At 34.6% G+C, this 18,817-nt stretch overlaps 1 protein-coding gene across 2 annotated transcripts in view; it reads left to right on the top strand.

Moving 5' to 3' along the window:
• Positions 1–18,817, top strand: part of CWF19L2 (CWF19 like cell cycle control factor 2) — a 193,633-nt gene that overhangs the window by 146,859 nt on the left and 27,957 nt on the right. For both annotated transcript variants that reach the window (XM_030835999.3, XM_070046191.1), the window contains exons 13-14: positions 1,730–1,942; positions 15,001–15,117. In XM_030835999.3, coding sequence (XP_030691859.2) covers positions 1,730–1,942; positions 15,001–15,117 — 330 coding nt within the window. The remainder of the gene's footprint in view (positions 1–1,729; positions 1,943–15,000; positions 15,118–18,817) is intronic.

Raw genomic sequence — 18,817 nt, forward strand, 5'->3', positions numbered from 1 at the left:
TGGACGATCTAGAAAAGTTCTTTCATGCAGGTGACAACTAAATCTAAACCTCAGATTAAAAAATGAGTAGGGGTAGGAATGGCGAAATTGAGGGCAGAACTGCTCAGAGAGCAATATGTGCAAAGCCTGAAGGTAACAGTACTTTTGGGGACTAAAGTAGGGTGGCAAAGTGTAGAGTTTGAGTAGGGATGTGATCACATGTGACTGAGGTGACTCACATTTATGAGTCCTTATTGTGTGCCAGGCATGTGTTGTAAGGATGAAGAAAGATAACCTTATTAGATGGATAATATTGTTATAGCCATTGTAAAATGAGGAAATAAAACAGAGAGAGAGCTCAGAGAGATTAAATAACTGCCCAAGATTATACAGACAGGAGATAGAATTTTACCATGGTCATTCTGACTATAGAGCCCAAGCTCTTAACCATTATACCGTTCTGTGTCTATGACTTAGGCCAAACAACAGTTTGAACTTGATCCTGTTCACAATGTAGAGCTCTTTGAGGATTTTAAGTAGGGACATAAATAAAATAAGTAAATAAAATTTTTGTTTTAAAAACATCACCCTGGCTACAGTTTATGTTGGGGGAGGTATAGAGAAGGTGCCTTGAGATACAGTTGAAAAATGTTTTATGTTCTATGTGGAGCGTATACTAATTTTATTTTTTTTATTTTTATTTTTTCATAGATGAGGTTCTGGGATTTATTTTTTTAATAAAAATAAACTTTTAATTCCTAATTTAAATAAATTAGGAGTTTGGGTTTAACAGATACACACTACTATATACAAAACAGACAAACAAGGACCTACTGATAAGCACAGGGAACTACACTCAGCATCCTGCAATAACCTATAATGGAAAAGAATCTGAAAAAAAACACACACATATACATACACATACATATACATATACATATTTATTTACACATATATATAACTGAATCACCCTGCTGCACACCCAAAACCAACACAACATTGAAACCAACCACACCTCAATAAGAAAAATAAATAAACTTTTAACAGAAGTTTTTAGCATTATCACACCATTATCACACACACACAAATTAACAGTATTTCTTGATACTGTCAGTGGCTGTTAGCCAAAGACCACCAGGGGCACACAGAGTTAAACAAGTTGGGTTTATTACTTATTGCAGCAAGGCAGAATGCACACCATGTTGAATTGCTCAGTATTTCAGTAAAAGGGTGTTAGAAAAGACTTATTAAAGAATTTGGTTTTGTACACATGAAACTTATATAGTTTTATAAATCATTGTTACCTCAATAAAAACAAATGAAAAAGAAAATTATTTTTAAAAGAGAAAGGGGAACGTGGCTCTCAATGCTCTCAATATACATATTAGCAAATTGGCTTGTAAGTTTAATAGAGTGTATGCTAATTTTAAAGTGAAGGTTGTTCTTAACCTCTCTGTCGTTCAAGTTCCTCATCTATTAAATAGAAATGGTAATGGTTCCCTCATCATAGGAGTATAAAACAATCAAATTGCATAGAACTGCACATAGTAAATACTCAGTAAACTTTAGCTATGATGATGATAATAACTTGGTCCTTGCAGGTCAAGCTTAAATTTTAATCATGTTTTTTTTTTTCTTTTAATGTAAGAGTTTTATCACAGGACTTACAGATATGACTTCAGTATGCCACAGTATAATAAACTGAATTAACTACTACCTTCTCCCCACTACTATTATTTTGTTTTTTCAGTTTATGGGAAAAACAGATGGAGACTATTACACTCTGGATGACATGTTTGTCTCCAGAGCAGCTGAGAGAGAATGTTTTGGTGAAGAGGAAGAGAATCAGAGGAAAAAAGCTATTGCTGAGCACCGGAGACTTGCTGCACTAATGGAAAACTGTCTGTATTGTTTTGACAGCTCTCAATTTCCCAAGCACCTTATTGTTGCAATAGGTGTTAAGGTAAGAAATATAACGTTTATTGCCCTAAGGAAACCATTCAGTGGTATATGTAAATTTGCCTATTTCTTCATAAGATTCTAAGAAATCTGTCTTGTCTCATTCTGTTTCAAATATTTTCTAAGTTCCCATGATTCTTAGAATCTTTTTAGAGCGAGTATAAATATCTAAATGATATGAAGCTCCCATTTTGTGTAATTCTTCTCTGTAGAGAGGCAGCATTGAGTAGTGCTCAGGCCCTAGACTTTGGAACCAGACCACCTGGATTCAAATTCTTGCTCTGCCATTTACCATCTATGTGATCTTATTTTCATGATTGGCACTTGATTCTCAGTATTAAAATCACTTCAGAGCTACTTAGTCTAACTTCTGCTTCTTCCTTTACTTTCTCATAGAACCTTTTGTATCTTTATAGAATATCTCATAATTTGAAGAAGTTTATTGTACAGTTGTTGCTTGGTTTCCACGGGAGATTGGTTCCAGCAGTCTCTCTATACCAAAATCCACAGATGCTCAAGTCCCATAGTCACCCATCTATCTGCAATTCCACATCTGTGGATTCAGCCAACCCTGGATCATATAGTACCATAGTATTTATTGAAAAAGGTCCATGTAGAATTGGACCCACGCAGTTCAAACCCATGTTGTTCAAGGGTCAACTGTAGTTTGTTTTACTTGTTGAGTGTCTCCCTCAGTAGTTTGTAAGTGCTCTGACGGCATAGATAACTTTCACTCATCATTGTATACCACACATGTATCCCATTATATACCAAGCATTTATGTTTATAGTCACTTCTTTCGATAAATGTTAATACTCACTTATTTAATAGTCACTAATAATAGTCACTTATTTCAGTATTTGGCAGTTTAATTCTTTTTTTAACATCTTTATTGGAGTATACTTGCTTTACAGTGGTGTGTTAGCTTCTACTTTATAACAAAGTGAATCAGTTATACATATACATATGTTCCCATATCTCTTCCCTCTTGCGTCTCCCTCCCTCCCACCCTCCCTATCCCACCCCTCTAGGTGGTCAAAAACCACCTAGCTGATCTCCCTGTGCTATGTGGCTGCTTCCCACTAGCTATCTATTTTACGTTTTGTACTGTATATATGTCCATGCCACTCTCTCACTTTGTCACAGTTTACCCGTCCCCCTCCAAATATCCTCAACTCCATGCTCTAGTAGGTCTGTGTCTTTATTCCTGCCTTACCCTTAAGTTCTTCATGACCTTTTTTTTTTTTCTCTTAGATTCCACATATATGTGTTAGCATACAGTTTTTGTTTTTCTCTTTCTGACTTACTTCACTTTGTATGACAGACTCTAGGTCCATCCCCCTCACTACAAATAACTCAATTTTGTTTCTTTTTATGGCTGAGTAATATTCCATTGTATATATGTGCCTCATCTTCTTTACCATTCATCTGTTGATGGACACTTAGGTTGCTTCCATGTCCTGGCTATTGTAAATAGAGCTGCAATGAACATTTTGGTACATGACTCTTTTTGAATTATGGTTTTCTCAGGGTATATGCCCAGTAGTGGGATTGCTGGGTCGTATGGTGGTTCTATTTGTAGTTTTTAAGGAATTATTTTTTACAGAATTATAAAGCAATTATACTGTTCTCCATAGTGGCTGTCTCAATTTATATTCCCACCAACAGTGCAAGAGTGTTCCCTTTTCTCCACACCCTCTCCAGCATTTATTGTTTCTAAATTTTTTGATGATGGCCATTCTGACCAGTGTGAGATGATATCTCACTGTAGTTTTGATTTGCATTTCTCTAATTATTAATGATGTTGAGCATTCTTCCATGTGTTTGTTGTCAATCTGTATATCTTCTTTGGAGAAATGTCTATTTAGGTCTTCTGCCCATTTTTGGATTAGGTTGTTTGTTTTTTTGTTATTGAGCTGCATGAGCTGCTTGTAAATTTTGGAGATTAATCCTTTATCAGTTGCTTCATTTGCAAATAATTTCTCCCATTCTGAGGGTTGTCTTTTGGTCTTGTTTATGGTTTCCTTTGCTGTGCAAGAGCTTTTAAGTTTCATTTGGTTCCATTTGTTTATTTTTGTTTTTATTTCCATTTCTCTAGGAGGTGGGTCAAAAAGGTCCTTGCTGTGATTTATGTCATAGAGTGTTCTGCCTATGTTTTCCTCTAAGAGTTTATCTGATAGTCTCTGGCCTTACATTTAGGTCTTTAATCCATTTTGAGTTTATTTTTGTGTATGGTGTTAGGGAGTGTTCTAATTTCATACTTTTACATGTACCTGTCCAGTTTTCCCAGCACCACTTATTGAAGAGGCTGTCTTTTCTCCACTGTATATTCTTGCCTCCTTTATCAAAAATAAGGTGACCATATTTGCGTGGGTTTATCTCTGGCTTTCTCTCCTGTTCCATTGATCTATATTTCTGTTTTTGCGCCAGTACCATACTGTCTTGATTACTGTAGCTTTGTAGTATAGTCTGAAGTCAGGGAGCCTGATTCCTCCAGCTCCATTTTTCATTCTCAAGATTGCTTTGGCTATTCGGGGTCTTTTGTGTTTCCATACAAATTGTGCCACTCTTATTCAACATAGTTTTGGAAGTTCTAGCCACAGCAATCAGAGAAGAAAAAGAAATAACAGGAATCCAAGTCAGAAAAGAAGTAAAGCTGTCACTGTTTGCAGATGACATGATACTCTACATAGAGAATCCTAAAGATGCTACCAGAAAACTCCTAGAGCTAATCAATGTATTTAGTAAAGTAGCAGGATACAAAATTTATGCACAGAAATCCCTTGCATTCCTGTACACTAATGATGAAAAATCTGAAATTGAAATCAAGAAAACACGCCCATTTACCATTGCAACAAAAAGAATAAAATATCTAGGAATAAACCTACCTAAGGAGACAAAAGACCTGTATGCAGAAAATTATAAGACACTGATGAAAGAAATTAAAGATGATACAAATACATGGAGAGATATACCATGTTCTTGGATTGGAAGAATCAACATTGTGAAAATGACTCTACTACCCAAAGCAATCTACAGTTTCAATGCAATCCCTCATTCTTATATTAAGTAAATAATTATTGTGTACCTGATGTATGCCAGAACCTCAGTAGTCACTGGGGAAAAGTAGAAAATCAGATATACGTGTGGAGCTTGTATTCTAGTGAAATAGAGCAGAGAATAAAAAACGTAATGATTGCCCTGATATAAAAGAAAGTGTTGTTATGAAGCAGATATAGAGAGCAAATGTGATAAAATAATGGGAGAGTATTTTTTGAGAAGGTGGTGTAGAAGGCTTCTCTGAGGAGGTATTTTAGTAAAGGTATGAAAGATGAGAAGAAGCAAGCAACATGAAGCTATGAATGAATAATGTTTCAGAAAGATATCAGTGAGTGAAAAGCCTTGAGGAGGAAGTAAGGCAGGCATTTATGGGACAGAAAAAAGATCAGTATAGCTGGAGTGGAGTGAGTGAGAAAAAGTGGTAGGAGAGGAAGTTCAATTAATGCTAGTTTCAAGAACTAATAGTTTGGGGAATATACATATACATATTAATTAATTTGTTTGTTGTATATACATACTTACACATACACACAAGCACCTGTGTAGCCAAAGAACTGGCATTGACTTTTCCATTCCAATTCTAGACTTTAATATCTTTAGGTCATTAAGACAGTCAATTTATCAATTTGGATTTTGGTTTCTTTGTTTCCTTACCCTTCCTTTTCTTTTTCTTTCTTTTCCTCTAGACTTTATCAAAAAGTAAAAGTAAAAATTCCATTCAAAATTTAATCAATCAAAAACCCCACCTTAATCACTTATTAATTTTTCTATGTTCTTTTCTAGATTGTTACATAAACATTCGCATTTTCATAATTATGACATTATATATAAATATTTCATTCCCTTTTCATCTAGTCCCTACCTTTAAAAAATGTATGAATAAATTAAACATAAAGTAACACAAAGTTTTCAGTAATTCTTTACAAGAAGTTTGGGTTTTTTTCAATGACTTCATTTTCTCTAATGCACTGAAGACAGGCCAGGTCCAGGGGAGGCCCAGAGGTGTGAAGTGTATAAACCTTTTTTTAGCCTCCTACCTTATAGTCGGTGTCCCAAAGTAGGCATTTCTCAATTAACTAGTGAAAGGAAACTGTTGGCCAGTAAAGAGACATTTTCTATTTCTTCAACTCATATATTATTTCATACATTCCTTTTCCTAGTCTCAGTTTTCCTCTTCTGCTGTGAGGTAATCCACATTTTCCATTAGAGATTTGTAAAGGTATTAAATCTTCTTTTGCCTTTAACTTACTGAGCATTGGCTGATGTTTCTTCCTTCTCAGACTAGTCGTTTCATTCTGATTTCATTTTAATACCATTTGAATCTCTTTTCTTGGTCTATGCTTTATTATGCTATCTTAGCTTTAATAACTGCTATCAAGCTTCAGCCTTTCATCCGTGAATATTTTAATATAGAAATGTTTGAAATATTGGTTCGAAGGAATTTCATCTATTTACTACAGTATCTGACTGCTTATCCCATCTATTGTAGCTAATAGGTTATTTTATTAATCTGAATAAACAGTAAGAAATTATTCCTTTTAGTTGTTACCTCAGTAATTATATATGATTATGAGTTTCTAAGGAATTACTTTGCGTTAGGTAGTAATAATTTAACAGTATTCTAAAGCAGTTCAGCAATTCTCACTCAGCTTGAATTTCTAATACTTAAAGTTAATGTCGTAAATCCAAATGTATTAATGAAGCTATGTGAGTACTCATTAGAGTCAGACAGTTATGTAAGCTTCTGATCATAAATTGTCCCTGCCTTCTCCCTCTTTTTTAAAAATAAAAGTTATCTCTCCCCTTCTTGTCTTAACACTATCCTTTACTTAAAAGAAAAAAAAAGTACTTTGATTTTAGAGCAGTTTTAGATTTACAGAAAAATTGTAAGGCAGTATAGAGTTCCATATACCCTGTGCCCAGTTTCATCTATTATTTCCATCTTAACGTTAGTATAGTAAAATTGTTACATCTAATGAATCAGTACTGTTTTTTGTTTGTTTTACTTAATATAGTTGATATACAATATTATGTTAATTTCAGGTGTTCTACGTAATGATTTGACATTTGCATACATTATGAAATGATCACCATGAAAAGTCTAGTAACCATCAGTCCCCATACAAAGTTATTACAATATTACTGACCATATTCCTTATGCTGTATATTACACCCTCATGACTTACTTATTTTGTAACTGGAGTTTTAATACTTTTTCATCCCCTTCACCTATTTCACACCTCCATCCCCAAACACTTCCCTCTGCCAGCCACCATTTGTTCTCTGTATCTGTGAGTCTGTTTTTGTTTCATTATGTTTGTTCATTTGTTTTGTTTTTCTGATTTCACGTATATGTGAGATGATATGGTATTTATCTTTCTCTGTCTAACTTATTTCACTTAGCATTTCAATCTGTAGTGTTGCAAATGCCAAGATTTCATTTTCATTATGGCTGAGTTATACTTCATTGTATATATGGTACATATATATATATATACACACACACACACACACACACACACATATATATACACACACAGATATATACCATATCTCCTTTATCCATTCGTCTATTGAAGAACACTTAGGTTTCTTCTGTATCTTGGCTATTGTAAATAATGCTGCAATGAACGTTGATATGCATATATCTTTTTGAATTAGTGTTCTGTTTTTTTTAGGTAAATACTCAGAAGTGAAATTGCTGGATCATATGGCAGTTTTATTTTTAATTTTTTGAGGAAGCTCCACACTGTGTTCCATAGTGCCTTCACCAATTTATATTCCCACCAACAGTGTAGCAGGGTCACCTCTTGTCCACATCCTCACCAACACTTGTTATTTGTTTTTTTGATGATAGCCATTCTGCCAGGTATGAGGTGGCATCTCATTGTGGTTTTGATTTGCACTTCCCTCATTGTTAGTGATATTGAGCATCTTTTCATGTGTCTGTTGGCCATCTGTATATCTTCTTTGGAAAAATTTCTGTTTGGTCCTCTGCCCATTTTTTAATCAGTTGTTTTTTTGGTCTTGAGTTATATGACTTCTTTTGTATATTTTGGATATTAACCCCTTATCTATCATTTGCAAGTATTTTCTCCCATTCAGTAGGCTGCCTTTTCATTTTGTTGATGATTTCTTTCACTATGTAAAAGCTTTTTAGTTTGACGTAATCCCATTTATTTATTTTTGCTTCTGTTTCCCTTACTCGAGGAGACATATGCAAAAAAATGTTGCTAAGATCAATTTCAAAGAGTGTACTACCTATAGTTTTCTCTAGAAGTTTTCTGGTTTCAGGTCTTACATTTAAATCTTTAATCCATTTTGAATTTTTTTAATATGGTGTGAGAAAGTAGTCTAGATTGATTCTTTTGCATGTACCTATCCAGTTTTCCCAACACCATTTATTGAAGAGGCTATCTTTTCTCTTTTGTATATTCTTGCTTCTTTTGTTGTAGATTAACTGAACATGTAAGCATGGGTTTATTTCTGGGCTCTCTATTCTGTTTCATTGATCTATGTGTCTGTTTTTAATGCCAGTACCATTCTGTTTTGATTACTATAGCTTTGTAGTATAATTTGAAATCAGGAAGTGTGATACCTCCAACTTTGTTCATCTTTCTCAAGATTGTTTTGGCTGTTCAGGGTATTTTGTATTTTTATACAAACTTTAGAATTATTTGTTCTAGTTCTGTGAAATATGCCAATGGTATTTTGATAGGGATTGCATTGAATCTCCAGGTTGCCTTGGGTAGTATGGTCATTTTAAACGATATTACTTCTTCCAGTCTATGAACACAGAATTTCTTTCCATTTATTTTTGTCATCTTCATTTTCTTTCATCAATGTCTTATACTTTTCAGAGTACAATTTGTTTACCTTCTTGGTAAGATTTATTTGTAGGTATTTTGTTCTTTTTGATGCAACTGTAAATGAGACTGTTTTCTTAATTTTTTCTTTCTGATTGTTTGTTATTAGTGTATAAAAATGCCACAGACTTCTGTGTATTAATTTTGTATCCTGCAACTTTACTGAATTCACTTATTAGTTCTAATAGTATTTTTGGTAGCATCTTGAGGACTTTCTATATATAGTATCATGTCATCTGCAGTGAGTTTTACTTCTTCCTTTCCAGTTTAGATTCCTTTTATTTCTTTTACTTGTCTGATTGCTGTGGCTAAATACAAGTGGCAAGAGTTGGCTTCCTTTTCTTTTTCTTTTATTTATTTTTTATTTTTTAATTGAAATATAGTTGATTTACAATATTATGTTAGTTCCAGGTTTATAACATAGTGATTCAGTATTTATATAGATTATACTCCATTTAAAGTTATTACAAAATAATAGCTATATGTCCCTGTGCTGTACAATATAGCCTTGTTGCTTATTTATTTTATACATAGACGTTTGTATCTCTTAAACCCCATCCTTATTTTCCCCTCCCCCACCCCTCTCTCCACTGGTAACCACTAGCTTGTTCTCTGTATTTGTTTTATTTTATTCATTTGCTTATTTTATTTTTTTTGATTCCACATATAAGTGATAACATACAGTGTTTGTATTTCTTTGTCTGACTTACTTCACTAAGCATTATACCTCTTAGATCCATCCACATTGTTACAATTGGCAGAATTCATTCTTTTACTATGGCTGAGTAATATTCCATTGTGTGTGTGTGTGTGTGTGTGTGTGTGTGTGTGTGTGTGTGTGTGTATTACATCTTCTTTATCTATTCATCTGTTGATGGACACTTAGGTTGCTTCCATATCATGGCTATTGTAAATAATACTGCTGTGAACATTGGGGTGATGTGTCTTTTCAATTATTGTTTTCATTTTCTTCAGATGTATACCTGGGAGGGGAACTGCTGGATCGTATGATAGTTCTATATTTAGTTTTTTGAGGAACCTCCATACTGTCTTCTGTAGTGACTTCCAATTTACATTCCCAGCAACAGTGTACAGGGTTTCCTTTTCTCCACATCCTTGTCAACATTTGTTATTTATAGACTTTTTTGATGATAGCCATTCTCACAGATGTGAGGTAATATCTTTGGCTTTGATTTGCATTTCTCTAATGGTTAGAAATGTTGAGCAACTTTTCATGTGCCTATTAGCCATCTGTATATCTTCCTTGGAAAAATATCTGTTCTAGTTTCTGCCCATTTTTCAATTGGGTTATTTGGTTTTTTGATATTGAATTTTATGAGCTGTTTATATATTTTGGATGTTAACCCCTTATTGGTCATATGATTTGCAAATATTTTCTCCCATTCAGTAGGTTGTCTTTTCATTTTGTGGATGGTGTCTTTTGCTGTGCAAAAGCTTTTAAGTTTAATTAGGTCCCATTTGTTTATTTTTTATTTTGTTTCTTTTGCCTTAGGAGACTGATGTGAAAACATAACACCATGATTTTTGTCACAGAGTGTTCTGCCTATAGTGTTCTTCTAGGAGTTTTATGAGTTAATTTTTGCATATGGTGTGAGAAACTGTTCTAATTTTATTCTTTTACATGTAGCTGGTCAGTTTTCCCAGCACCTCTTATTGAGGAGACTGTCTTTTCCTTTGTATATTCTTGCCTCCTTTGCCATAGATTAATTGACCATAGGTTCATGAGTTTATTCCTGGGCTTTCTGTTCTACTTAATTGATCTCTGTGTCTGTTTTTGTGCCAGTACCATACTGTTGTGATTTTACTGTAGCTTTGTAGTATCAGCTGAACTCAGGGAGTGTGATACCTACAGTTTGTTCTTTTTTTCTTAAGATTGCTTTAGCTATTCAGGATCTTTTATTCTGTGAAAAATATCATGGTTATTTTAATATGGGTTGCATTAAACTTGTAGATTGCTTTGAGTAATATGGACATTTTAACCATGTTATTTCTTCCAATCCATGAACACAGGATATCTCTCCATTTCTTTGTATCATCAGTTCCCTTCATTAGTGTCTTATAGTTTTCAGAATATAGGTCTTTCACATGATTAGTTAAGTTTATTTCTAGGTGTTTTCTTCTTTTTGATGCAATTTTATATGGGATTTGATTTCTTGCCTTTTCTGATAATTTATTATTAATATATAGAAAAACAATAGATTTCTGTATATTAATCTTTTATCCTGCAACTTTACTGAATTCATTTATTTGTTATAGTAGTTTTTTGTAGCATCTTTAGGATTTGATATGTATAGTATCATGTCATCTGCAAACAGTGACAGTTTTACTTCTTTTTAATTTGCAGTCTTTTTTTTGTCTTTTTCTTCTCTGTTGTCGCTAAACACAGATGGTGAGAGTGGGCATCCTTTTTATTCCTGATCTTAGAGGAAATGCTTTCAGCTTTTCACTGTTGAGTATAATGTTGGCTGTGAGATTTTCATGTATGGCTGTATTATATTGGTGTATGTTCTCTGTATACCCACTTTGTTGAGTTTTTGTTATAAATGGGTCTTGAATTTTGTCTAAAGCTTTTTCTGCATTTATGGAGATGATCATATGATTTATACTCTTCAGTTTTTTTATGTGGTGTATCGTGTTGCATCAAATACAATTTTTTGTTTCCTCACTTTCAGTATGTATGTCTTTAGATCTGAAGTGAATCTCTTGGAAGCAGCATATGTATCATTCTTGTTTTTTTTTACCAAATTAGTTGCTCTGTGTCTTTGTTGCTATTTTGTTAATTGTATTCCTGTTGTTTTTATAGTTCTTCTTCATTCCTTTCTTCTCCTTTTGCTCTCTTTCCTTGTGATTTGATGACTGTCTTTAGTGTTACATTTGGATTTCTTTTTCTTTTTTGTGTATCTATTACTGGTTTTTGATTTTTTTAGTTACCATGATGTTCATATGTAGCAACATACATATTTGCATATATATATATATGTATATATATAATCTTTATTTTAAATTAATCTGTTAAGTTTATACTCATTCTAACCACACTACATTTTACTGCCCTCCCCCCAACATTTAATGTTTTTGTTGTCATATTTTACATCTTTCTGTTTTGTGTATCCCTTAACTACTTATTGCAGGTATGGATAATTTTTTTACTTTTATCTCTTAACCTTCCTATTTGTAAGTGGTTGATCTACTACCTTTAATGTATGTTTCCCTTTCCCAGTGAGACTTTTCTTACCATAATTTTCTTACTTCTAGTATGGCCTTTTCTTTTCTCCTTAGAGAAGTCTTTTTATCATTTCTTGTAAAGCCAGTTTAGTGCTGAACTCTTTCAGCTTTTGCTTATCTTTAAAATGCTTTAACTCTCCTTCAAACCTGAATGATGACATCGCCAAGTAGAGTATTGTTGGTTGTAGGTTTTTTCTTTTCATCATTTTAAAGATATCATGCCCTTCCCTTCTGGCCTGCAATTTCTGCTGAAAAGTCAGCTGATAGCCTTATGGGAGTTACCTTATATGTAACTAGTTGCTTTTCTCTTGCTGCTCTTAAGATTCTCTCTTCGTCTTTAATTTTTGCAATTTTAATTATAATGTGTCATGGTGTAGACACATTGGGTTCATCTTGTTTGGAAGTCTCCATAGCTTCCTATACCTATATCTGTTTCCTTCTTAAGGTTAGGGAAATTTTCAGCCATAATTTCATTGAATACATTTTCTACCCCTTTTTCTTTCTCTGCTCCTTCTGGGACCCCTATAATGTGAATATTAGTATGCTTGATGTTGTCTCAGAGGTCTTTCTCTATTTGTCCTCATTTTTAAAACCCTTTTTTTTGTTGTTGTTCAGCTTGAGAGATTTCCACTACTCTGTCTTCCAGATCTTCCAGATCTCTGATCAGTTCCTCTGTATCAGTTCCTCTGAATCAATCTACTGTTGTTTTGTTCTAGTATATATTTTTCTTTTAGTTCTTGTATTCTTTAGTTCTCTTTGGTTCTTCTTTGTATTTTCTAACTCTTTTTTGAAATTGTCAATGTGTTCATCCCTTTTTCTCCCAAGTTCAGTTAACATATTTATGATCATTATCTTGAATTCTTTATTGGGTCAATTGCTTATCTTTGTTTAGTTGCTTTTCTTTTTTTTTTCCTGAGGTTATGTCTTGTTCCTTCACTTGGAACATTTCCTTCATCTCCTCATTTTACCCAATTCTGTGTTTTTTCACTCGGTGTTAAGTATGTCAGTTACTTCTCCCCATCTTCAGAAGTAGCCTTATATAAGAGACATCCTTTGGAGCCTGGCAGCATGCACCCCTTTGGTCACCAGAGCCCTATTCCTAGGGGTGCCCCCTATATGGACTGCATGTACCCTTCTGTTGCAGTAGGGTCAACTTCCATTGGGCAGCTGGTATGTGGGGCTGAACCCCAGCTTAGTTGGCTGTGGTGCCTCTTGGCACAACTTGCAGGCCTGCTGGAGTGCAGGGTGGGCTTTTCTCGTTGTTGTCTGTTTCAACCTATGGGATGTGGGGCTGCTGCTGTCTGCTGGTCGGTGGGGTAGGCTTCTCAAGTGGTTCATTGCATGTAGAAGGGCTCAGGGCTGATGCCAGCTTGCTGGAGGACAGGCCTGGTCCTTGGCACTAATAAGCTAGAGGGAGGATTCTGAAATGGTGCTTGCCAGTGCTGGTGTTATTGAGGTAGAATGAGCTGCCAAAAATGGCTGCTGCCAGCTTTTCTGTCCCCAGGGGGAGTCCCAGTTGCTTCCTGCCTGTCTCGGAGGCTCTCCAAGAGCAGCAAGTGGGTCTGAAACAGGCTCCTTTCAAACTAGTGCCTCTGTGCTAGGACTCAGAGCATGTGAGATTTTGCAGACAACCTTTAAGAATGGAGTCCCTATTTCCTATTGCCCTTGGGATCTCTCCCATATGCAAACCTTGCAGGCCTTCAAAGCCAGACATTCTGGGAGCTCATCTTCATGGTGCAGGTCCCCTGCCTGGGAGCCCAGTGTGGGGTTCACACTCCTTGCTTCTTGTGGAGGACCTCTATAATTGTAATATTCCTCTGGTTTGTGGGTTGCTGACCTGGGGGTGTAGGTCCTGACTAAAGTGCATCTCCAGCGCTGTTGCCTGTCTCATTGTGGTTCCTTCTTTATGTCTTTAGTTGTGGAGTATCTTTTCTGCTGGTCTTCAGGTTGTTCTTACAGGTAGTTGCTCTGTAATTAGTTGTAATTTTGTTGTGCCTGTGGGAGGAGGTGAGCTCAGGGTCTTCCTAGTCCAACGTCTTGGCCACCTCTTCAGTGCTTATTCCTGATATTGTTTTTAATTGTGAATATTTTGGGGATTTAACTGTAAATTTAAGTAGATAGCCATATCCACACACACTCCTAGTTTCTCCTCTTACAGTGAAGTTTTAAAAATTTGCATAATTTTGTAAAGCAATTAATAAATAAATTTATTAATTCATTAATTCTCTTACATAAAATTTTTCTAGCTAAAACCTAGCGAAAAATTATAGAAAATAGGATCAAGCCTCGTTGAAGAATATTTATGGTTCTTATAAACACCTTTTCCTCTCTACATATATACTAATTGACCTTTTTTGTTTTTAGACAGTTTGTGTAAAATGAAAAAATAGTACCAGCTTGTAGGTAATACATGTATGTAAATAAATAGAACTTAACCAGTGCTGTAAAGCCATACAGAGGTTATTTCTCTTTTCCCAGCCAATGAGGGAAGGAAGACCTGATTAACAGGCATCAGTTTAACTTTCGTATCACTACCAGGTCATGTATTTCTTTTATTCTTGCAAAATTTGTGCTGTTTCAAGGGCTTTGAAGGCATATAGCTTTCTCAGGTGAAGGATAAAGTGTCATTCATTCTACTCTTTGGTAAGCTTAATCTTTGAGGTATAGCAGTCAAAATTGAGACTTATGCAATAAGTTTCTGATTATTGAAAGATATCTTCATGGATTTTAAATTTTTAAATAGTGAATGTCTTTAAAATATTAAACTATAATATATTACTTATGAGCAGGTTTATTTTATTAACTGTTAGCCATGTTAACCTATGAGGGGCTCATCTTTCAGAACTGAGAATAGCAATAACATTTCGCCTTTGCATCTTTTTTCCCATAGGTTTATTTATGTTTACCCAACTTACGATCTCTTACTGAAGGGCACTGCTTGATAGTCCCTTTGCAGCACTATAGAGCAGCTACCTTATTGGATGAAGACATCTGGGAGGAAATTCAGGTCAGCATGATAATGCTCATGATCATTGTAATGATCAAGAGCAGTTTTTACACACTATTGTGATAAATTCTAACAAGTTTTATGCCTTCATTCAATGATTTTACTTTCTGAATTTAAACAAGTATACATTTCCATAGTTGTGTATAACTGTGGGTCATGATGTTTTCACCACTCACTTTTTACTTTATTGAAAGCTTTAAATAAAAATTTTTATTGAGGTATAATTGTCATATAATATATTAGTTCCAGGTATACAACTGAAAGCTTTTGTCTACTAAATAAACTATGATCAAGTAATAATTATTTTTACTTTAAAAGAAATCAATGTAAGATTTCTAATATTTGCTTTCGTGGAACATGAAATAATCATTCTTACCACAGTAAGCTAATAAATTACAGCCAAAGGAAAGATGTTTTCAGATAATAAAAAATAATTTTTGGAACTTAGTGGTTTACATTTAGCAATTGTCATATTTTCCTATAATGGCATTGACCTTTTCTGCTGCTATGTTTTGTCATGATTTTGTTACCAGCTTTAATTTCCATACTTTTCCCTTATAGCCTTTTGGATTCAGGGATTGTGTGTGTGTGTGTGTGTGTGTGTGTGTGTGTGTGTGTGTGTGTGTGTGAATGAATGTCTGTGTCTGTGTCTGATTCTTCAAGAAATTGAAAGGCACAACGTGGGTGAAATTGCTGCTGAATTGCAAGACCTTATAATGACCAAAATAGAGAGAGAGAGAGAGAAAGGGAGGGAGGGAGGAAGGAAGGAAGGAAGGGAGAAAAAGAGAGAGAGAGAAAGAGAGAGAGAGAGAGAAGGAAGGAAGGAAGGGAGGCAGGTCCTGTTTTTCTAATGACTGACAAGTGAATAGGGTGAATAGGGGTTATAGGAACCCCTAGTTAGAAAACACGAAAATTTTAAGACTTCTAAAGAGACTAATACTAGTCTTTGTATCATGCTGATAAAGATACCAAGAGAGGAGATATTTTGACTGTATTTCATGAAATTCCGTCTTTTAACTCCCTGAAATCTTTTAGTTTATGCTGTGAAAGTTAAAGGGCAAACTGTTTTAATGCATCTGTGGCCCAGCAAGGGTAAAAGTGTGGATAAGTGTATTTGATGTGAAAAAAATTTTTCTTTTTCTAATAGTGGATTCCAGTGCAGTAAATAATTTAAAGTGGAAAGTGTGGCAGATTTGGTTTTGAGAATTATTTGGGGACTTTTCTGGAATGCTTTCTAAAAATGTATACATGCAAAACTGATTTAACTTAGAGCAAAAATAAAGTGCCAAAAAGATTTTAAGTTATACAGGAATCTAGTATGTATGTTATATGTTTTTGTAAGAAATTAAGTTACTTGGGCTTCCCTGGTGGCGCAGTGGTTGGGAGTCCGCCTGCCGATGCGGGGGGCGCGGGTTCGTGTCCCGGTCCGGGAGGATCCCACGTGCCGTGCGGCAGCTGGGCCCGTGAGCCATGGCCGCTGGGCCTGCGCGTCCGGAGCCTGTGCTCCGCGGCGGGAGAGGCCACGGCAGTGAGAGGCCCGCGTACCGCCAAAAAAAAAAAAGAAGAAATTAAGTTACTTGATGAAAAACACCGAGTTGGATAAAGAAGAAATTTATTCAGTTCAGTAGATACTGAATGCATGAATGTATGATCATGCAGGTGTTGTGAGAAATGCAGAGATAAAATCACTCATTAATTCTGCCCAAAGGTGTGGTATATACTAGTATAGGTTACATTATGGTTTAGCAGATTTTGTAAGCCAGATGCATTATAGAAAATTGAGTGAGGGAGAAGCCAAATTGTTTTATGTAAATAATGGCATTATAGCTCTCTTCTGTGATAGAAAGAAGTTGTTAGAAGGTGTAAATTACTCTATGATAGTGAATGAAGAAAATATCTGAATTCTAGCTTATTTAAAGAAATGTACTTTTTTTGATTTTTGTTTTTACTTTCAAATATGTACAAAAACTCAAATTAATTATGCCCTGGTTAATACCCTTATGGTCATTCACCTCTTTTAGAGAATATATGTTAAAAATGACTTGACTTAGCAAAAAATTATGTTTGCAAATTCAGGGACCACTTCCTTCAAGTAATTTTTATCACCATCCTCTAGTAACATTTAAATTTAATTTTAGACCTTGTATTTAGTAGAATATACAAAGATATTCAGCAGAGCATGTGGGAATAATCACAGATTTCTAATGATAATATCTAAATTTTTAGTTTTACTAAATATATAGTGAAACTTGTTCCCCTTTAAGTTTATTCTTATCAGTTTGACAAATGAACTTGAACATACGTTATAGTCAGATACTGTAGGTCCATTTTTTAAATATCTCAAATTAGCGGTATGGTGGTGGGGTCGTTGATGCTTATCTACAGTGGGCTTCACTGTGGGGCCATTTCAGTGGAAAACTTCCAGTGTTAGTACCATTGGGTCTTTTTCTTGGGGCTAGTCAGACTCTCCAGAAAACACTCTTTCAGTCTCTTGCCTAGAGCATCTATGTCTGCTTTCCAGTGTTCTGGGAGCTGAGTTGGGAAAGAAGGCTGGTGTGGCAGAATGTCAAACATTTAAGAACACTAAGTAACATTTTTTATGATGCCCCTGTTTTCAGACTGTATACTCTCAACTGTGTCTGGTTTTCCTAGCCCAGCAACTTTGTTGTTTGCCTTCTCCAGAAGTTTATCCTATAGTGTTCTGCTGGTGTGGAGGAGGGGATCCGGTGTGTTAGTTATTTTTTTTCAAAAGACTTTCATCTGTGCCATTGTTTTTCATTACAACTTCACCTCTAGTTCCATAATTCCTTGGTGCTGCCAATTCCTGAGCCTTTTGAGGATTCTGCAGTGTAGCATGGGTTTCTTCTTTACCATCCCTGCTAAACTGCCTCCTCCTATATCACCCAACTGTGAACCAGCTTTCTAGTGTTTAAGTCAGATAATATGGGGTGATCTGATTTTTAGCATATTTTCTTTGTTCTAATAGCTTTATGCTGTTTTGAAAATTATCTTAATGTCATTTTTGAGGGGTCACTTCATGAAGGGTGTTGAATTAAATGTGTATGTTCTGTACTATCGCATAACATTTATCTTAGGATAATCCTATCTTTAGACATGTTCTATTTAGAAAATTTGAATAAATTATAGTATTAATATTATATCATCAGCCCTAAATAGCTTTGGTATGTTTAATGAAAATACTTTAATATTTATTTTAAATTCCTTTACGTGTGTTTATCTGAGTTTTTTGTAATGTGGTTTGTAATGTGTAAGAATCGTAACACTCTAGTATAGATTACTTAAATATATTGTAAGGAATATAAGTCCAGATGTGTTAACTAAATGAGGAATTGCAATTAGGTGAGTAATCATAGTTTAGAAACGTGGAAAATAGTGATTACCTGAAGGACGAAGTGTTTTCTACTAGTAATACGGGAATTTTATTTCGCCCCTGTAACATGAGATCTCTACATCTCTGTGAAGCATAAAATAGTTTTGGTATCTTATGATAATGAACTAAAACACTTTCTTCATTGTTTAGTTTTCATATAAATTTTAAAGAATGCATATTATTTAACTATGTATATTGTATTTATTGTATTGAACTTGGGGAAATCCTGCTTTAATGGAGTTGATAACCTCAAATTATACCATTAAACTCATATTTTTAAATTAAAGTATTTTATATATATATATATAT

This window comes from Globicephala melas, chromosome 8 (assembly GCF_963455315.2).
Source record: "Globicephala melas chromosome 8, mGloMel1.2, whole genome shotgun sequence".
NCBI lineage: Eukaryota > Metazoa > Chordata > Mammalia > Artiodactyla > Delphinidae > Globicephala > Globicephala melas.